The following is a 15,392-nucleotide window of genomic DNA, read 5'->3' as shown; positions in this document are numbered from 1 at the left end:
CTGCTTCGTGTCCGGCCTGTACCTGGAGGGAGCAGACTGGGACGTGGAGCAGGGCTGCCTCGTGTGGAGTAAACCAAAAACTACGGTTGTGGAGCTGCCGATCCTCAGAGTCGTCCCCATAGAAGCTCGCCGCCTGAGGTTACAGGTGTGACCTCAGAGTGTTCAGGCCTCACAGAGCGCTGCAGGTCTCTGTCAGGATGTCTATCTAACTGTTGTGTGTGTTTGTTCCACAGAACACGCTGCGGACCCCCGTCTACACCACGTCCGCACGCAGGAATGCCATGGGTGTGGGGTTGGTGTTTGAGGCGGACCTGTCCACCACCAAGCACCACTCACACTGGGTGCTGCAGGGAGTCTGTCTGTGCCTCAACACTGACTGAACACCACGCTGAGGTGCTTACCTCTCACAGACAATGACTTTCTCTAATAGTCATATTCACAATATCTTTGTCTCATGTGGATGATGTCACCACCCACATCCTCCTCCTCCTCTGATGTCAGATAAAAACATGTTGTCATAGAGACGAGAAACACGTGCAGCGTTTTGTTCTCTCACAGCTCCTGAACGCAGCCAGAGGCAAACAGAAAGAAACAAAGAGACCTCAGACTTTTGAGCAGATGGAGAAACGTCACTGCGGGTTCACAGGGAGTTCTGTTGAGTGTGACAGAGCTGATATTCTACAGCGGATCAGGATCCTTCAGCTTTCATTAATGAACAGATGTGTGCCGTTCAGTTCATTTCTCTGTCTTGAACTCATATGTATTCTTCTGTCCCGTCTTAAAGAAGAGCAGCAGCTGGTTCTGAACATCACCTGCTGTTTTCACTGCAGCCAGAAGCTTCTCAGCTGCTCTGCGGTTATCTGATCATTTTTACGTTTAGTCTCATAATTGTTTTCATTTAATTTCATTCATCAAGCTTAATTTCCATCCTATTTTATTTTCTCCTTAACTGTCTGAAGTGATCTTTCACCCCGACCACAGATAAACGTGTCGGGCTGCAGTTCTTGCTGCTGTCCCGGGTGTTTAGTTGGGATCAGGACCGCGACCCGGCGGACTCCTTTAGTGAAAAACTCTGTTGCACTGACGCTCGCAGCTCTGTGAGGCCGTCGGCTAACTGTCAACACGTTGAGGTTCACCATCTTAGTTTATTGTTTCTAATGAGCAGTGAACATAAAGCTGCTCTGAGACGATTCCACTGAAGTGTTTGAGGAGAATAAAAGGTAGTTTGGTGAAGCAGATTTTAGTTTTCATCCTTTAACGTGTGGGAGCATCTGAAGGACGTGACGACACAAATAACTGTTTATTTCATGAAGAAGTGATGAAACAGAAACACGTTTTATTGTTGGGTGAGTGGAGCTGCAGGTGGAGGAGGTACAAACAGCTCCGCAGAGACACTTTAATAAACACATTCTACACAAACACTACGATCACTAATCCAGATGTTTGATTCCACAGATGCTGGGATCCTTCATGAACTCTGGATGTTTGTGAGTCACCGACATGAAACCTGAGGAGAGAGACGCTGATGTCAGACTGAAACAAACATTTAAAAACACATCGGACATTTCTCTGCTCTGATTCCTGAGAAACATTAACGTGGTATTTTGTACAAGAAATCTGGTTCATCTGCTCTGAGAGAAGAAACGTCACTTTAAAAGGTTCATCTGAAGGAAACGTACCCATGGAGTGAGCTTTCTTTATCGCTTTGGACACTTCCTTCTGTTTTCTTCCACACAAGCCTGCAGAATAAAAAGAGGACATGAATCTCTTTATCCACACAACGCTGCACACACAACCATTCAGAGCTTCTGTGATTCTCTCACCTGTGATGTGTCGGCCATAAATTCTGCCCGTGTGCGGTGAGATGAACTGTGAGAGCAGCTGTGAAGAAGACAGACGAGAGGAGACGGTCAGTGAGCTTCATGTTTCTGTCCAGCGTCAGAGTCAAGATGTGAGTGATGCAGCGACTCACCGCTTCATTGATTAGTTGTCAACTATTAAATATCACCTTCTATTTTCATCATTTATTTTTCAGTTTAAGTAATTTTTGAAGAAAACAGTCAAACTTCTGTGATGTCGGCTTGTTAAAGTAATTGTTTTCTGTTTTATTCCTGTGAAAGTAATCGAGTCGAAGTCTTTTGTCAGACTGGAACATGTTAAAACACTTAAATCTCTCTCTCTCAGTACGTTCTGTGAGTTCTGTGAGAGAACTTGTCTCTGGTGTAAATGTTCTGACGGACCAGCTGTGATCCAGATGTGGTTGCAGTACCTGATGTAATGAGCAACAACAGTGAATGTTGTCTGATAAATCATCAGACTGCAGTACTGAGGTCGCCTCAGAGGATTCATCATTATTTAACACTCAGCTGGCTTCTGAAATATTTACGGGTATTTCATCAGACGTATTGTCCTAAAAACAAAATGTATGAACTTTTATTTCCTGTTTTACTTCTCTGATATCTGAGTTTACCCTCTGATTCATTAAGAGGTTACAACTCAACTGAGCTGAAGTGTTTGACAGTCTGCTGAAGCTTCTCCTCTGTTAGGTGAACATTCCTCTGCAGCAGCCGACCTGCCGACCTGCCGACCTGCTGACCTGCTGACCTCGTACCAGGAGGCTCCATCCAGTCTGACTGCAGCTCCATCTGCACACTGACACTTTACTTTCTTAAGAGTAAATATGTCACTTTGTACACGCCACAGACAGCGTGTCCTCCATCCAACACATCTGGAGAGGCCCTCCAAGTTGTAAAATGAGATTTACAACGGGCCACTGGAGACAGACACACACACACACACACACACACACACACACACACACACACACACACACACTCCTTGGAGTTTCTTCTTTCTTCCAAATCTTAACAAAGATATAAGAACTATTAAGTCAGATCTAAACCTCCCGGAGAATAACATGTTATTATTCAGGAAGTAACGTTCATAAAATTGATCCTGCTCTCATTTCTCTGTGATGAAAAATAACTGAGATAAATTAAATATGCAACATTGTGCTGATTCTATGGACCCACAGCGCCCTCCAGTGGTGACAGTTATATTCCCTGTTATAAGAGCTTTAGACTACAGCTGTTTGACCAAGTACTATTATTTTTGACAGGTAATGATTTAATGATTCATGTGACTTGTGTTCTACATGAAGTCATGGTGGCATTCTGGGAAACATGATGTAAATATTAAATGTTGGTTTAGTTTCTCAGTGAGTCTCTCAGCTTGTTGGCTCCTCTGGACCGTCATGAGACGACCCAACAGAGAGACGTCTCTCTCTCTGAGCTCACTGTTTGTCTTTATACTCTTCTTGAAACTCTTCACTTCACTTTAAGATGTTCCTGTATCAGCCCCCCTGTTCAGATTACACAGCAGCACAGAATAAAATTTAAAAATTTAATAAAAATATAATAAAAACTATCAGAATAAAACTAAACTTACTATATACAGTAAGTGTCCTTGTGTGTACAACAGAGTTCTGAGATATTAAATATCAACACAACAGAAACAATCAGTCTGTCAGTGACGTGAAGCGTTCTTTACTTCACGTGTCACTTCTCGTCGTGACGTCACTCTTAAGAAAGTTGCTTGCGCGTTGTTTCTTCTTACTTTTATATTTTTCACCATATTGATCGATTTCTTTTGAGTCCTTCAACTTCCGTTAAGTTTCTTCCAGAACGAAGTTCTGTTTTAATTTGTTTTATCAAGTTAATTATCACAGTAAACTTTAACCTGAGATTCTCTCAAGAAGAACTCGACGAAGCATCCTTCACTTATTTTACATGACGTCATCAGTCAGCGCCACATAATCACCAGTCAGATCATCATCTTCATCAAGACCATCATCATCCTCCTCCTCATCACTAACGAAGATGTGACGTCGATCAGCTGTCTAAGGAACCAGGTGAGCAGATTGCAATGAAAGAAAAACTATTTTCCCAGGTCGAACCGGTTCTGGCTTGCCGGGTTCCCCCAATGAACCCGAGCGGTGCCATCCGCTGGGTTTTAGACTCAAACTGTCATCCTGCACCGGCTGAGTGACAGCTGAGGCCTCTGGAGCCCAACACCTGCCTGCTGACCCAGAACTCCACCCAGCTGAACTCACTCCTTTGGTTCTGACTGAGAGTCTCTGAGCTCAGGGGAAACGTGTTCAGGGCTCAATTATCTTATAATTAATCTCTTAATGATTAACTGCTTTCACCATCCGCCACATTTAACTCAAAGTCATTACAGATTCAGCAGCTTCCTGTTGTCTGTTAATCTCGTCATTTGTTTCATTTGTTATTTAATTTGTGACTCTGAACTTTAACCACGTGGTCGTCTGTGTTTACTGTGTGTACAAGTCACTGCTTCTGTTATGAATAAAGTGATGTGAAATTGATGTGAATTGATTGTTAACTTGAGTTAACCTCGTCTAGTCAAATCTGATTATTAACCTGCAGATTAGTCAAAGAGATAAAAGTTCTGAGGTGGTGGAACTGTTCAGTGTGAGTGTTTTATTCACCGGAAGTGATTAATAATCTAGATTTCTGAGCAGTTTCTGCAACACTATCATGATCATAATGATCAGAGTAACAACATGTGATCAGGTGTATCTGACTGGGTTCGTTTACCTTCATGAGATACATTCGGACTTACTGTCCAGCACCAGCACTCAGCCTGACCCAGTCACACCTCTCAGGTGCTTCAGTCCTCACCTGGATGTTCTTGTAGTCCACAGTGACGCTGCACAGGACGCATCCTTTCTGCGCTTCTCTGAACGGGTTTTCCATTTTAACGAGCTTAAGATGAAGAACAAGTGACATTAATACAACATGTTCGGGTCGGCCCTGTAATTACTGACATACATCACTGTGATGAATCAGTATTATCACCTACCACGTCATCTTTCTGCCTGACTGCGTCTGAAGCGGCTGTCAGACCTCTGAAACCTGCAGGGGCACGTTAGCATTAGCAGCGTTAGCTGTCATTCGCTTACCAGATAACAACGATTCAAAGTTATACTTAAAACAAGTCAATATAGTTAATCTGAAACATAATAAACTCTAGTAAACATTCAAACACATAATAAAGAATATCTACAGCCTTACTTGTGTTTCCATGTGATGATAAAACAGGTTTTAGCCTCTGTAACCCTCTCAGCACCGACATCTTGACCTAACACGGGACCGGATGTTGTCAACCAAGACTTCCGGTGCCTCTGACTAATATTTCCCACTACATCTAACGTTAATGTTTGTTATTTGGGGGCAAATAACATATTAAATAAAGCTTTATGCTCAAACAATAAATAAATGCCGAGTTTGCCTTTTTTCTTCTCGTAGATTTTGAATTTCTGATGTCAGTGCTCTTTAATGTTTGAGATTTAATGTTTTACGGACATAAATAAATGTTACACTCTTCGAAGACACAACGATATAAGATGTAACACCCCTGGAATAAGTAAAGAGGTTACTGTTAGCCGTTTGCTACTTAAATTAGCAAATAATTTAAACTTATTATATTTTTAACGTCGCATTAGTTTGGTCACGTTATATTTGTGACTTTACATCAGCGTCTTATTGAATCATCACCGTTCGGAACCCGCAGTATCATGCTGAGCACTTTTATAACGTTTACGACATAAGGACTCAGCTGATTAAGCAAAGTGTTCATCTGATCATTATCGGCTTTATTTTGAGTCAATTATCAGGAGTTTACTGCAGATAAACTAACAAGTACAAGGAAATGATCCGGGAATGAAACTGTTACCTCTGCTAGCTAGTTAGCCGGCAAACCGAAAACGGAAATGGTAGCGGGATTGTTCTCTTGCTCTGACGATGCTGTTGACAGTTTTGAAATTTGAAAGCTCTTTGAGCTGCTGTCGCTTCCACGCTAACCGAAGTTACAACTGACAGAGCAGCTTTTCTTAAATTATTATGACTTTATCATTTTTAATGGCGTCCCTGATTAATTTCGAGTGTTTGTGACGCTAATTAGCTCACCACAGGGAAAAACTCGGCAGATGAACTACTGGCATTGAGCTAGTTCAGGTAACGTTACCTAACGTCTGTCAGGCTGTGTGATGCTAACGTTAGCTAGCTTAAAGATGCTAGTGATGCTCGCTAACAACAGAGATGCTGAAGTATGAACCAGGATCAGCCTGCTGCTGTTAGTAACTGTGTGTGTGTGTGTGTGTGTGTGTGTGTGTGTGTGTGTGTGTGTGTGTGTGTGTGTGTGTGTGTTCAGAGCTGCAGGATGATTTGTTTGCTAGCTGAGCCTGTTTGTAGCAGCAGGCTGTTGGTGTGACAGCTATGAACGCTGAGAGGACAGAAATCAAAGTTAGAAGAGTTTCCTCGAGGAAAAGGTCGAGGGAGAGCCTGAAGACTCACCTGACACCTGCAGGGAAGAGCGGAGGAGGAGGAGGAGGAGGAGGAGGAGACGCCTGGTTACAGCAATGTCCCAAACGCTGGAGTCTGAGCAGCATCATGGCGGATATACAAGCTGCTGAGGTGAGTGACAGTCAACATGATGTCTGTGTTCCAGAGCTGAGACCATGAAACCTCCATGCACCAGTTATACAATCCTCTGACCACATTTAGTACAACAATACTTTCATCTTCCTCTGTCACGTTCTTCATCCAGCATCAGTCCTGATAAAGACATCACATATTTCTTCATCTTCAGGATTCTGACCCGTTTAATACCAGTTTGTTAACCTGATGCTGCAAAACACAAATAATACAACAATAGTGTGTTTATGGCAGTTTTTGACATTGAATTTTTTTTAGACTAAATGTGTCTTTTATCAGTTTTATTATGAGACAAACAACTGAGAGGACACAACAGAGACAGCTTGTGTCTGGCCTGCGGGCTGAAATACAGGTGAACTGTGCTGTCCAGGATGAAAGCCTGATAACATGAGCTGCATGTTGTTACGCTGTCATGACAGTGGGATGAAGAAAACAGTTTTAATGGTTCATAACATGTAAAACAGTTTCAACGTCTGTCTGTAACATTCAGGGTTCAAGTCCGCCCCTCTGTGTTCTGTCAGCAGAGACATGAAAGAACAAGAAGAGATCCAGAAGTCAAAGTTCAGTATCAGTGAATATGAAAACATTTTGCTTTTAAAGAACATAACGAAGGAAAAACATATAATATATAAATATATAATCATGGGATATTAACACTAACTTTGTAATTTGTTCATCACATGTGAGTCTTTCTTACACTCAGCTGTGATCAATTACAGCTGAAGAGCTTCTTTTGAAAACATTCAAATGTGTAAACATCAGATATCTCATCGTATCAGCCGATCATCATCATCATCAGTTATATATTGACTGAAAAAAATCCATATTGTGCATCTGAAGTTGTTATGAGTTGTTATTGACACACCTGATCAGCTGAAACAGCAGGTTTCTATCAGCTGATGATGACTCCACTGTTTTTATTTCCTGTCAGTCGACTGATCGATCAGTCATTGATCTGGTCGCCGGTGGACTGACGCTGTTGTGTTTGTGCTCAGTTCTGCAGTGACAGTGAGGACTTGTTCGGGGACTATGACAGCATCCTGGAGGACAGCTCTCTGCTGGCCAAGCTGGACGATGCAGAACAAACCGAGAGGCAGCGAGACGTCCGGCCGGCCGCTGTGGTTCAGCCGAACTTCACGTCTCTGCGGCCGCAGAAAGACGCCGTCTGTGAGGACGTTCTCACAGCCTCCATCATAGACGGCCTCGAGGACGAAGCCTTCGAGGACTTACCGCCCAGCCAGCGTCAGTTTCAGGAACAAGTCCAGGAGAATGTAAAGAGGAGCAGACTGGACGGAGATAAAACCTCCACACCGGTCAGAGACACTGACAGAACCGCTGAGGGTAAAACCAAGAGACCGGCCAAGGCGAGGAGGAGCGTGGCGGACCAGCTGAAGAGGACGATGGTCTGTAACGCAGCAGCTCCCTCCAGCGTGTCACGGAGCGTCGTGTTAAAAGAAGCCGTGGTCACCGAGGAGATCAGCGTCGCCATGCAGGCCATGGAGACCGTGTCCGCAGAGACCACCGACCTCGGGCCTTTCTTTGGACTCCCCTCCAGAGTGAAAGACCTGATGTACAAACTGAGAGGGATCAAGACGTTATATGGTGACGTGCTGTTCTGTCAGCGTCTTTTGAATTAACACCTTCCAGCTTTTGTGTCCTTCTGTAAAACAGATCCAACACACAGTTTCCATGAATCAGAGCAAAGTAACAGAAAGATTTCACTGCTTACAAAATGTTCCTGAGATCATTCAGTGATCGGATGAAACCATCACTCTGTATCAAAGGGAGCGTTTATGGTTGTTTTCACTATTTTATAATATTTCTTTTAGAGCATTAGAGTGAATTATTGTAATGAACAATTCCCATTAATCCACCAATCAATTTGTTTAAAATGTCACCACAGTTTGTCAGAGTGTAATGTTTCATCTTCACATTCTTATTTTATCTAAAACCTGAAGAGATTCAGTTCACTGTGATAAAAACATTAAATAATCACACTTGAGGAGCTGGAATGAACTAATGTTTTGCTTTTTTCCCCCTTAGAAATATTATTAATTGATTTTTAAATCATTGCTGATTGTTTTTTTGTTAATTAATCATAAAAATAATAACTTGTTTCAGATCCACATTTTTCTGAACACTTACAAACACATTTTGTTGTTATAGAGTCTGAAAATGCTTCTTCTCTTTCTTACTGAGCGTTAGATGTTCAGATCGATAACACCGCTGACAGTAAAGTAAATATGAAGCTACAGCCAGCTTAGCTTAGCTTAGCTTAGCTTAGCTTAGCTTAGCTTAGCATAAAGACTGGAAACAAAAGGGAAACATTTTGATGTACACCTTACTTTTTTCCAACAGATGAGCTGCAGGTATTTGTTGGACAGAGCCATGCTAACAGTTTCCACCTTACCAGTCTTTATGCTAAGCTAAGCTAACCAGCTGCTGGCTGAGAGAGCGGTGATGATGTGAACTTCTAACTGTCAGAGAACGTCTGTGTGTTTGGTTAATAGCACATGATGTGACTTCAGACGATCTCTGTGGTTTCTGTGCTCAGACTGGCAGCAGACGTGTCTGAACCTGGACTGTGTTCAGCGGAGGAAGAATCTCATCTACTCTCTTCCCACCAGCGGAGGAAAGACTCTGGTTGCAGAGATCCTCGTCCTCAGAGAGCTGCTGTGCAGGAAGAAAGACTGTCTGTTCATCTTACCGTACATCTCACTGGTGCAGGAGAAGGTACGAGAACGTAAAGAGACCTGAACACAGAACCAACAGTTTAAAGTGTTCTGACCTCTTTAATTGGACTTCTTATGAATCTCTTGGTTTTTTTTATCTCTGATTGACTGATCCACTTTTTTCAGTTCAGATTCTAACACCTGAATTTAGATTTCTGCTGCAATTTATTCTTGAATGATAATTATAACTGTTGTTGTCAATACAAACTGCATTAATGCAAACTGACAAACGATAATTCACACTGTGAAACGTGGACAGGTGCTTCAGATGTCTGATGGGTTTATTACACCAGTGATTGAGTCCATCTGTGTGACAGCATGAACCGGATTGTGGACTCTGCTGGTTGTTCTGCAGGTCCGCGGGTTAGCGAGCTTCGGCCTGGAGCTGGACTTCATGGTGGAGGAGTACGCGGGCAGTAAGGGCAAGTTTCCTCCTGTGAAGAGCAGAAACAAGACGTCACTTTACATCGCGACGATAGAGAAAGCACACAGCCTGGTCAACTCTCTGATCGAGGCCGGCAGGATGGATCACCTGGGGCTGGTGGTGGTGGACGAGGTACAGTCGGGTCAGCGCTGTGTTGAATGTGACGTAGCGTGGAAGGTGGAGGATGATGTCAGCGTTTGTCTTCTGTGTGCAGCTCCACATGTTGGGCGACGGCAGCAGAGGAGCTGTTATTGAGATGACTCTGGCCAAAGTTCTCTACATGAGCAGTGAGTCCTCGTTCAGTCACAGATGTTCTGTCAAACTCTTAATGAACAGAGTGAAAATGTTTGTTTCTCTGCAGAGACGACGCAGATTATCGGGATGAGCGCCACTCTGGGAAACATCACAGACCTGCAGACGTTTTTAAAGGCTGAAAACTACACCAGCGACTTCAGACCGGTACGACATGTTCAGCTGTTCTAGTTTAGTTCAGAAGTCTGATCAGTTTATTCTGCTTCCATGTTGAACCGCCTGCCACTGTGAGCTGTAGTGAAACTGTGGTGTGTTCAGGTCCAGCTGAAGGAGTACGTTAAACTGAAGGACACCATCTATGAAGTGGACCCGAAGGAAGAGGACGGTTTTAGATTCTCACGTCACCTCAACTTTAAAGTAAGTTTGTAATCTCAGTCTGTTTGTTTTAGCATCAACATTTTATAGTCTGTCATTTAATGAATACTGAGAGAAGAGAGAGACGCACGAGGTGTTGGAGGTCCACAGGAAGAACCAGAACTGTGTCCCAGTGAAAGAAACAGCAACTCTCCGGTGTCCAGTTCTCACAACTCTTCATACAATCATCAAAAATCACAACAAAACCTGTTCAGACACGAACAAACACCTGACGGCACTGAGCTCCAACACATCGTCATGGAGGCACAGAGGAGAGTTCATCCTGCAGGAGAGTCGTGTCAAAGGAAAAAACAGACGGAGCAGACGGAGCAGACGGTGCAGACGGAGCAGACGGAGCAGACGGAGCAGACGGTGCAGACGGAGCAGACGGAGCAGACGGAGCAGACGGAGCAGACGGTGCAGACGGAGCAGACGGTGCAGACGGAGCAGACGGTGCAGACGGTGCAGACGGAGCAGACGGAGCAGACGGTGCAGACGGAGCAGACGGAGCAGACGGAGCAGACGGAGCAGATAACAAACCTGTGAGTGGAACTATTGTAACGTTGACGCCGTGTCTCCGCTCTTTGTCTCCTCAGTACTCGAGTTCGATGCAGAAGCTGGACCCGGATCACATCATCGCTCTGGTGACTGAAGTCATTCCGACACACTCGTGTCTGGTGTTCTGCCCCACCAAGAAGAACTGTGAGAACGTGGCAGGAATGATCTGCAGATGCCTGAAAGAGTAGGTGAAGCCGCCGCGTGTGGTGTTCCGCTCTGCCGTCGACTCGGCTGACTCTCTGGACTCTTACAGGGAGTTCCTGCAGCGCCGGCGGGAGGAGAAGGCGGTCCTCCTCAGAGAGCTGAAGGACAGCGGGAACGGCTCGGTGTGTCCCGTCCTCAGGAGGATCATCCCCTACGGCCTGGCCTACCACCACAGCGGACTGACCTCCGAGGAGAGGAAACTGGTGGAGGAGGCGTACTCCAACGGGGTCCTCTGCCTCCTCACCTGCACCTCCACGCTGGCTGCAGGCATCAACCTACCTGCCCGCAGGTGAGTCTCAGGTCACTGATGACTTCAGTCAGTAGTTTTACATCAAAACCACTTGAACAAGAGTTTTATCATGATAGTAAATACTAAAATTTGGCTACATTATGACGGCACACTGACTTCATTTTGACCCTGATGTTGCTGACTCAGAGTGATCCTGCGCTCGCCCTACGTGGCCACAGACTTCCTGAAGAGGAGCCAGTACAAGCAGATGGTGGGCCGGGCCGGTCGAGCCGGCATCGACACCGAGGGAGAGAGCATCCTCATCCTGCAGGACAAAGACAGAAACATGGTGAGACGGACTCAGAGAGGAGACGTAGAGGAGAGAACACCTGTGGACACACATCAGACTGTCTGTTCACGGTGTGATTGTTCTCTGAACCTGCTGATGTCTGTTTCAATAAACCAGTAACCACAACATCACCAGACTCCATTAACAAATGTAGTGATTTTAAGTTGTTTCATCAGGAGACACAGAACAGACTTTGATCTAAACATGTTACAAAGACACTAAACAGTAACAATACAGGCTCCTTCTTTGTCCCCAGACTCCCTTAACAAATGTGTCAGTTTAGTGAGTTGTTGAGTTGGAGACACTTTATAAACTCTGTGAAACTCTGTCTCTGACTCATTCTGCATTATTTGGACCTTCTTGTTCATTCAGCAAATGTTCTACATGAACTTCTTTCTGTCTTTGAGTAGAAACATGGAGTCTGTGTGTCTCAGTGACGGACGGGTTTGTTTGCAGAGTAGTGGAGTGAGATCTTAATCCAGAGCTCCCTCAGGACTGATGTTAACACACCTCTATTATTTATTATTATTATTATTATTATTATTTTACATGTTTCTGTTTGGACCTGATGTCTGTTTTGTATTTCAGGCTAAATCACTGGTGTGCGCTCCGATGGAAAACTGTTACAGCAACCTGATGCACGATGATGGAAAAGGCCTCCTGAGTCTCCTCCTGTCTCTCATCGGATTAAATGTAACTCCCACACATCGTCACATGTCGTCTCCAGGTGTTTCCAGCTGTGCAGACAGACATGAACCGTGTGTGTGTGTGTGTGTGTGTGTGTGTGTGTGCTGCAGATCACCACGTCTCTGGATCAGATCAGAGACTTCCTGTGTGGGACGCTGCTGTCCGTCCAGCAGGCGCAGCTGTGTGTGGAGCAGAGTCTGTGGGAGGTGGTGCAGCGCTGCGTCGGCCTGCTGCAGGACAAAGATCTCGTCACTGTGGCTGCAGACTGTCACACTCTGCAGGTCACCAAGCTGGGAAAAGCTACCTATAAAGGTAAATCACTGTCGTTGTCAGGGACGACCACATCTCTGTTGGATTGGGATTGATAATTGATGTTTGGTCCCCAGGCTCAGTGGATCTGACCTACAGTGACCTCCTCTACAGCGACCTGTCCAAAGGTCTGGACGGTCTGCTGCTCAACAGCTGCCTCCACCTGGTCTACCTGGTCACACCGTACGACATGATCTCACAGTGTAAACCTGACTGGATGCTGTTCTTCAGACAGGTACACACTCGCCGTGACACATCGTGAAGTTCTCTCTGCTCAGTTGTGACGTCTGTTGTCGTGTTACAGTTCACGCTGCTGTCGGCTGCAGAGCAGAAGATGTCAGCCGCCGTCGGAGTGCCCGAGAGTTTCGTCGCGAGAAAAGCTGCAGGACAGACGGTGAAAAAGGTACGAAACTGTCGGACGCGTTCATCAATCCCCCGCCATGTTGACCCTCGCTCTGTTGACCCTCGCTCTGTTGACCCTCGCCGTGTTGACCCTCGCCGTGTTGACCCTCGCCGTGTTGACCCTCGCTCTGTTGACCCTCGCTCTGTTGACCCTCGCTGTGTTGACCCTCGCTCTGTTGACCCTCGCTCTGTTGACCCTCGCCGAGTTGACCCTCGCTCTGTTGACCCTCGCTCTGTTGACCCTCGCCCTGTTGACCCTCGCCGAGTTGACCCTCGCCGAGTTGACCCTCGCTCTGTTGACCCTCGCTCTGTTGACCCTCGCCGTGTTGACCCTCGCTCTGTTGACCCTCGCCGTGTTGACCCTCGCCGTGTTGACCCTCGCCGTGTTGACCCTCGCCGTGTCTGGTCTTGTTTCAGAGCGTGAACATGGAGGTGGTGAGGCGGATGTATTTGGCTCTGGTGCTGTTCACTCTACTGAAGGAGACCAACTTGTGGATCGTGGCCGACAAGTTCCAGCTGAGCCGAGGCTTCATCCAGTCTCTGCTCAGCTCGTCCTCGGCCTTCTGCTCCTGCGTGCTGCACTTCACTGAGGTATCACCTGATGTCACCTGACGCCGCTGACGCTGCTCTCAGGTCTGCTGCAGTTGATCAATGATTGTTCCTGCTGTGTGTGTGTGTGTGTGTGTGTGCGTGTGTGTGTGCGTGTGCGTGTGCGTGTGCGTGTGTGTGTGTGTGTGTGTGTGTGTGTGTGTGTGTGTGTGTGTGTGTGATCAGGAGCTGGAGGAGTTCTGGCCCTTCAAAGCTCTGCTGACGGAGCTGACGCGGCGGCTGAGCTACTGTGTGAAGGCTGAACTCATCCCTCTGATGGAGGTGGCCGGAGTGATGGAGGTCAGTGGGGATCACGTGTGTCCGATCCAAACACACTTCATCAACCTAATCAATGAGTCTGTCAACAGAGAACCAATCACAAAGTGTTTTTATATTACTCAGCTGCTTGAAGCTGCTCACACGTGAAGGTTTTCTGCTTTTCTTGTTGTGTTTTTGTGTTGAGTTGGTGGAAGTCCTGCTAGAAAACACAGCATAGACCAGCACCAGAACCAGCACCAGAACCAGCACCAGAACACCACACTTGCTGGTGCCCCAGTGGGCTTCAGAACCGGTACACGGAACAACTTCCTCCGTCTTTAAATCGATTCAAGAGAGGAAAAACTTCACACAGGGAAAGAAGAAACGTTGAAGCGGGAGATGAAGATGGACGAGGAGATGATGTCACATGAACAGAACCACAGAGTCTCAGTTTACAGGTTTAACTGACAGAACATAGAACACATGTAGAGTGTTTTGGATCCAGGAGACGACTGAGCGGGCCCGACCCACACCACCTCCTCTCAGCTGTGGTGACCTGGACAGAACTTCAGGATGTTTCCACAGTTTATAACATCCAGCTTGTTTTTGTCCTCCAGTCACGAGCGAAGCAGCTTTACAACGCCGGATACAAAACGCTGACTCACCTGGCCAACGCCGACCCTGCGGTTCTGTCCAAGACGATAGAGAACCTGTACAAGAAACAAGCGGATCAGATCGTGGCCTCTGCTAAGGTGAGTGTTGTTCACCTGTCGGCTGCACGTCAGCTACATCAGGATCTCTGACGAGTGTCTCGTGTTCCAGATGCTGCTGAATGAAAAAGCTGCAGCGCTGCAGGAGGAAGTGGACGACCTGCTGATGGTTCCGTTGGATCTGCCCGCTCCTTTAAAAACCCAACAACTCACCTGAGTTTATTTATTCCGGAGGAGTTTTATTCTCTGTGTAAACTTTGTGTTTTTTAATACTTCATTTGTTTGAATATTAAATCTGATTAAAATAATGAACAACAACGACTCGACTTGTATTTTTTATGAACCTCCGACTCACAGCTGGATTCTGGAGAACTGATCAGCCGCTAACTGCACGTGGATCTGCTGTGAAGCTAACTGTGAAGCTAACTGTGAAGCTAACGTTAGCGTGCTGATTTTTTAAAGTTTTGTTTCAAACAAAAAATGTATTTATTTTTATTTATAAATGAAAGTAAATATATTTTATGTTTGATTTTCAACATTGAACTGTTTTTATATAATGCAGCAATTGATAATGTGACATTTATTATCTTCTACTGATTAAATGAGACAAAACATTTGTAATATTTGTAAATAAAATAAATAAATGTAATAAATAAATCCTGTTGTTGTCCAGCAGCCTGCAGGTCACGTGACACAGGAACCTTTTCGTATTTTATTTAAATTTAAAATCTTTTTTTTCCAACATGTTTTATCTTCTT

The 15,392-nt window shown here is 45.4% G+C and overlaps 3 protein-coding genes across 5 annotated transcripts in view; 2 read left to right on the top strand and 1 right to left on the bottom strand.

Moving 5' to 3' along the window:
* Window positions 1-2,445, top strand: part of dnah10 (dynein axonemal heavy chain 10) — a 32,611-nt gene extending 30,166 nt beyond the window's left edge. The window contains exons 77-79 of one of the 2 annotated variants that reach the window (XM_030435694.1): window positions 1-145; window positions 234-393; window positions 1,456-2,445. The exon at window positions 1-145 is cut by the window's left edge and continues 1 nt beyond it. In XM_030435694.1, coding sequence (XP_030291554.1) covers window positions 1-145; window positions 234-380 — 292 coding nt within the window. In that variant the 3' untranslated portion in view covers window positions 381-393; window positions 1,456-2,445. Of the gene's footprint in view, window positions 146-233; window positions 394-558; window positions 629-1,455 lie in introns of those variants that run through there. The other variant, XM_030435695.1, reaches the window with a different exon arrangement.
* On the bottom strand, window positions 1,313-5,224 carry mrps18c (mitochondrial ribosomal protein S18C). Its single transcript, XM_030435773.1, has 6 exons — window positions 5,097-5,224; window positions 4,885-4,937; window positions 4,704-4,787; window positions 1,824-1,881; window positions 1,680-1,739; window positions 1,313-1,507 (listed from the first exon to the last, which is right to left on the bottom strand). Exons 1-6 carry the CDS (start codon window positions 5,155-5,157, stop codon window positions 1,431-1,433), a joined length of 393 nt encoding a protein of 130 aa, XP_030291633.1. The 5' UTR covers window positions 5,158-5,224; the 3' UTR covers window positions 1,313-1,430.
* Window positions 5,225-5,813: 589 nt separating this feature from the next.
* On the top strand, window positions 5,814-14,952 carry LOC115592665 (helicase POLQ-like). Of its 2 annotated transcripts, XM_030435700.1 has the most exons (19): window positions 5,815-6,038; window positions 6,235-6,497; window positions 7,514-8,120; window positions 9,073-9,251; window positions 9,606-9,806; window positions 9,889-9,961; window positions 10,036-10,133; window positions 10,245-10,343; window positions 10,937-11,082; window positions 11,152-11,391; window positions 11,539-11,680; window positions 12,269-12,373; window positions 12,478-12,679; window positions 12,754-12,911; window positions 12,981-13,079; window positions 13,496-13,669; window positions 13,853-13,966; window positions 14,542-14,676; window positions 14,747-14,952. In XM_030435700.1, exons 2-19 carry the CDS (start codon window positions 6,300-6,302, stop codon window positions 14,849-14,851), a joined length of 3,075 nt encoding a protein of 1,024 aa, XP_030291560.1. In that variant the 5' UTR covers window positions 5,815-6,038; window positions 6,235-6,299; the 3' UTR covers window positions 14,852-14,952. The 2 variants fall into 2 exon arrangements, with proteins under 2 accessions (XP_030291561.1, XP_030291560.1); XM_030435701.1 differs by lacking the exon at window positions 14,747-14,952 and having other exon boundaries at window positions 5,814-6,038; window positions 14,130-14,670.
* The last annotated feature ends 440 nt before the right edge of the window (window positions 14,953-15,392 follow it).

This window comes from Sparus aurata, chromosome 12 (genome assembly GCF_900880675.1).
Source record: "Sparus aurata chromosome 12, fSpaAur1.1, whole genome shotgun sequence".
Lineage (NCBI taxonomy): Eukaryota > Metazoa > Chordata > Actinopteri > Spariformes > Sparidae > Sparus > Sparus aurata.
This window is presented reverse-complemented; position numbering and strand designations above follow the sequence as displayed.

Excerpts from the sequence above, each read along its gene's own strand:
- mrps18c (XM_030435773.1), bottom strand. The coding sequence starts at position 5,157 with ATGTCGGTGCTGAGAGGGTTACAGAGGCTAAAACCTGTTTTATCATCA. Across the intron at positions 1,740-1,823 it reads TTATGGCCGACACATCACAG|GCTTGTGTGGAAGAAAACAG; the intron begins GTGAGAGAATCA and ends TTTATTCTGCAG. Across the intron at positions 1,508-1,679 it reads AAAGAAAGCTCACTCCATGG|GTTTCATGTCGGTGACTCAC; the intron begins GTACGTTTCCTT and ends CTCTCTCCTCAG.
- LOC115592665 (XM_030435700.1), top strand. The coding sequence starts at position 6,300 with ATGAACGCTGAGAGGACAGAAATCAAAGTTAGAAGAGTTTCCTCGAGG. Across the intron at positions 10,134-10,244 it reads ACACCAGCGACTTCAGACCG|GTCCAGCTGAAGGAGTACGT; the intron begins GTACGACATGTT and ends TGGTGTGTTCAG. Across the intron at positions 13,670-13,852 it reads GCGTGCTGCACTTCACTGAG|GAGCTGGAGGAGTTCTGGCC; the intron begins GTATCACCTGAT and ends GTGTGTGATCAG.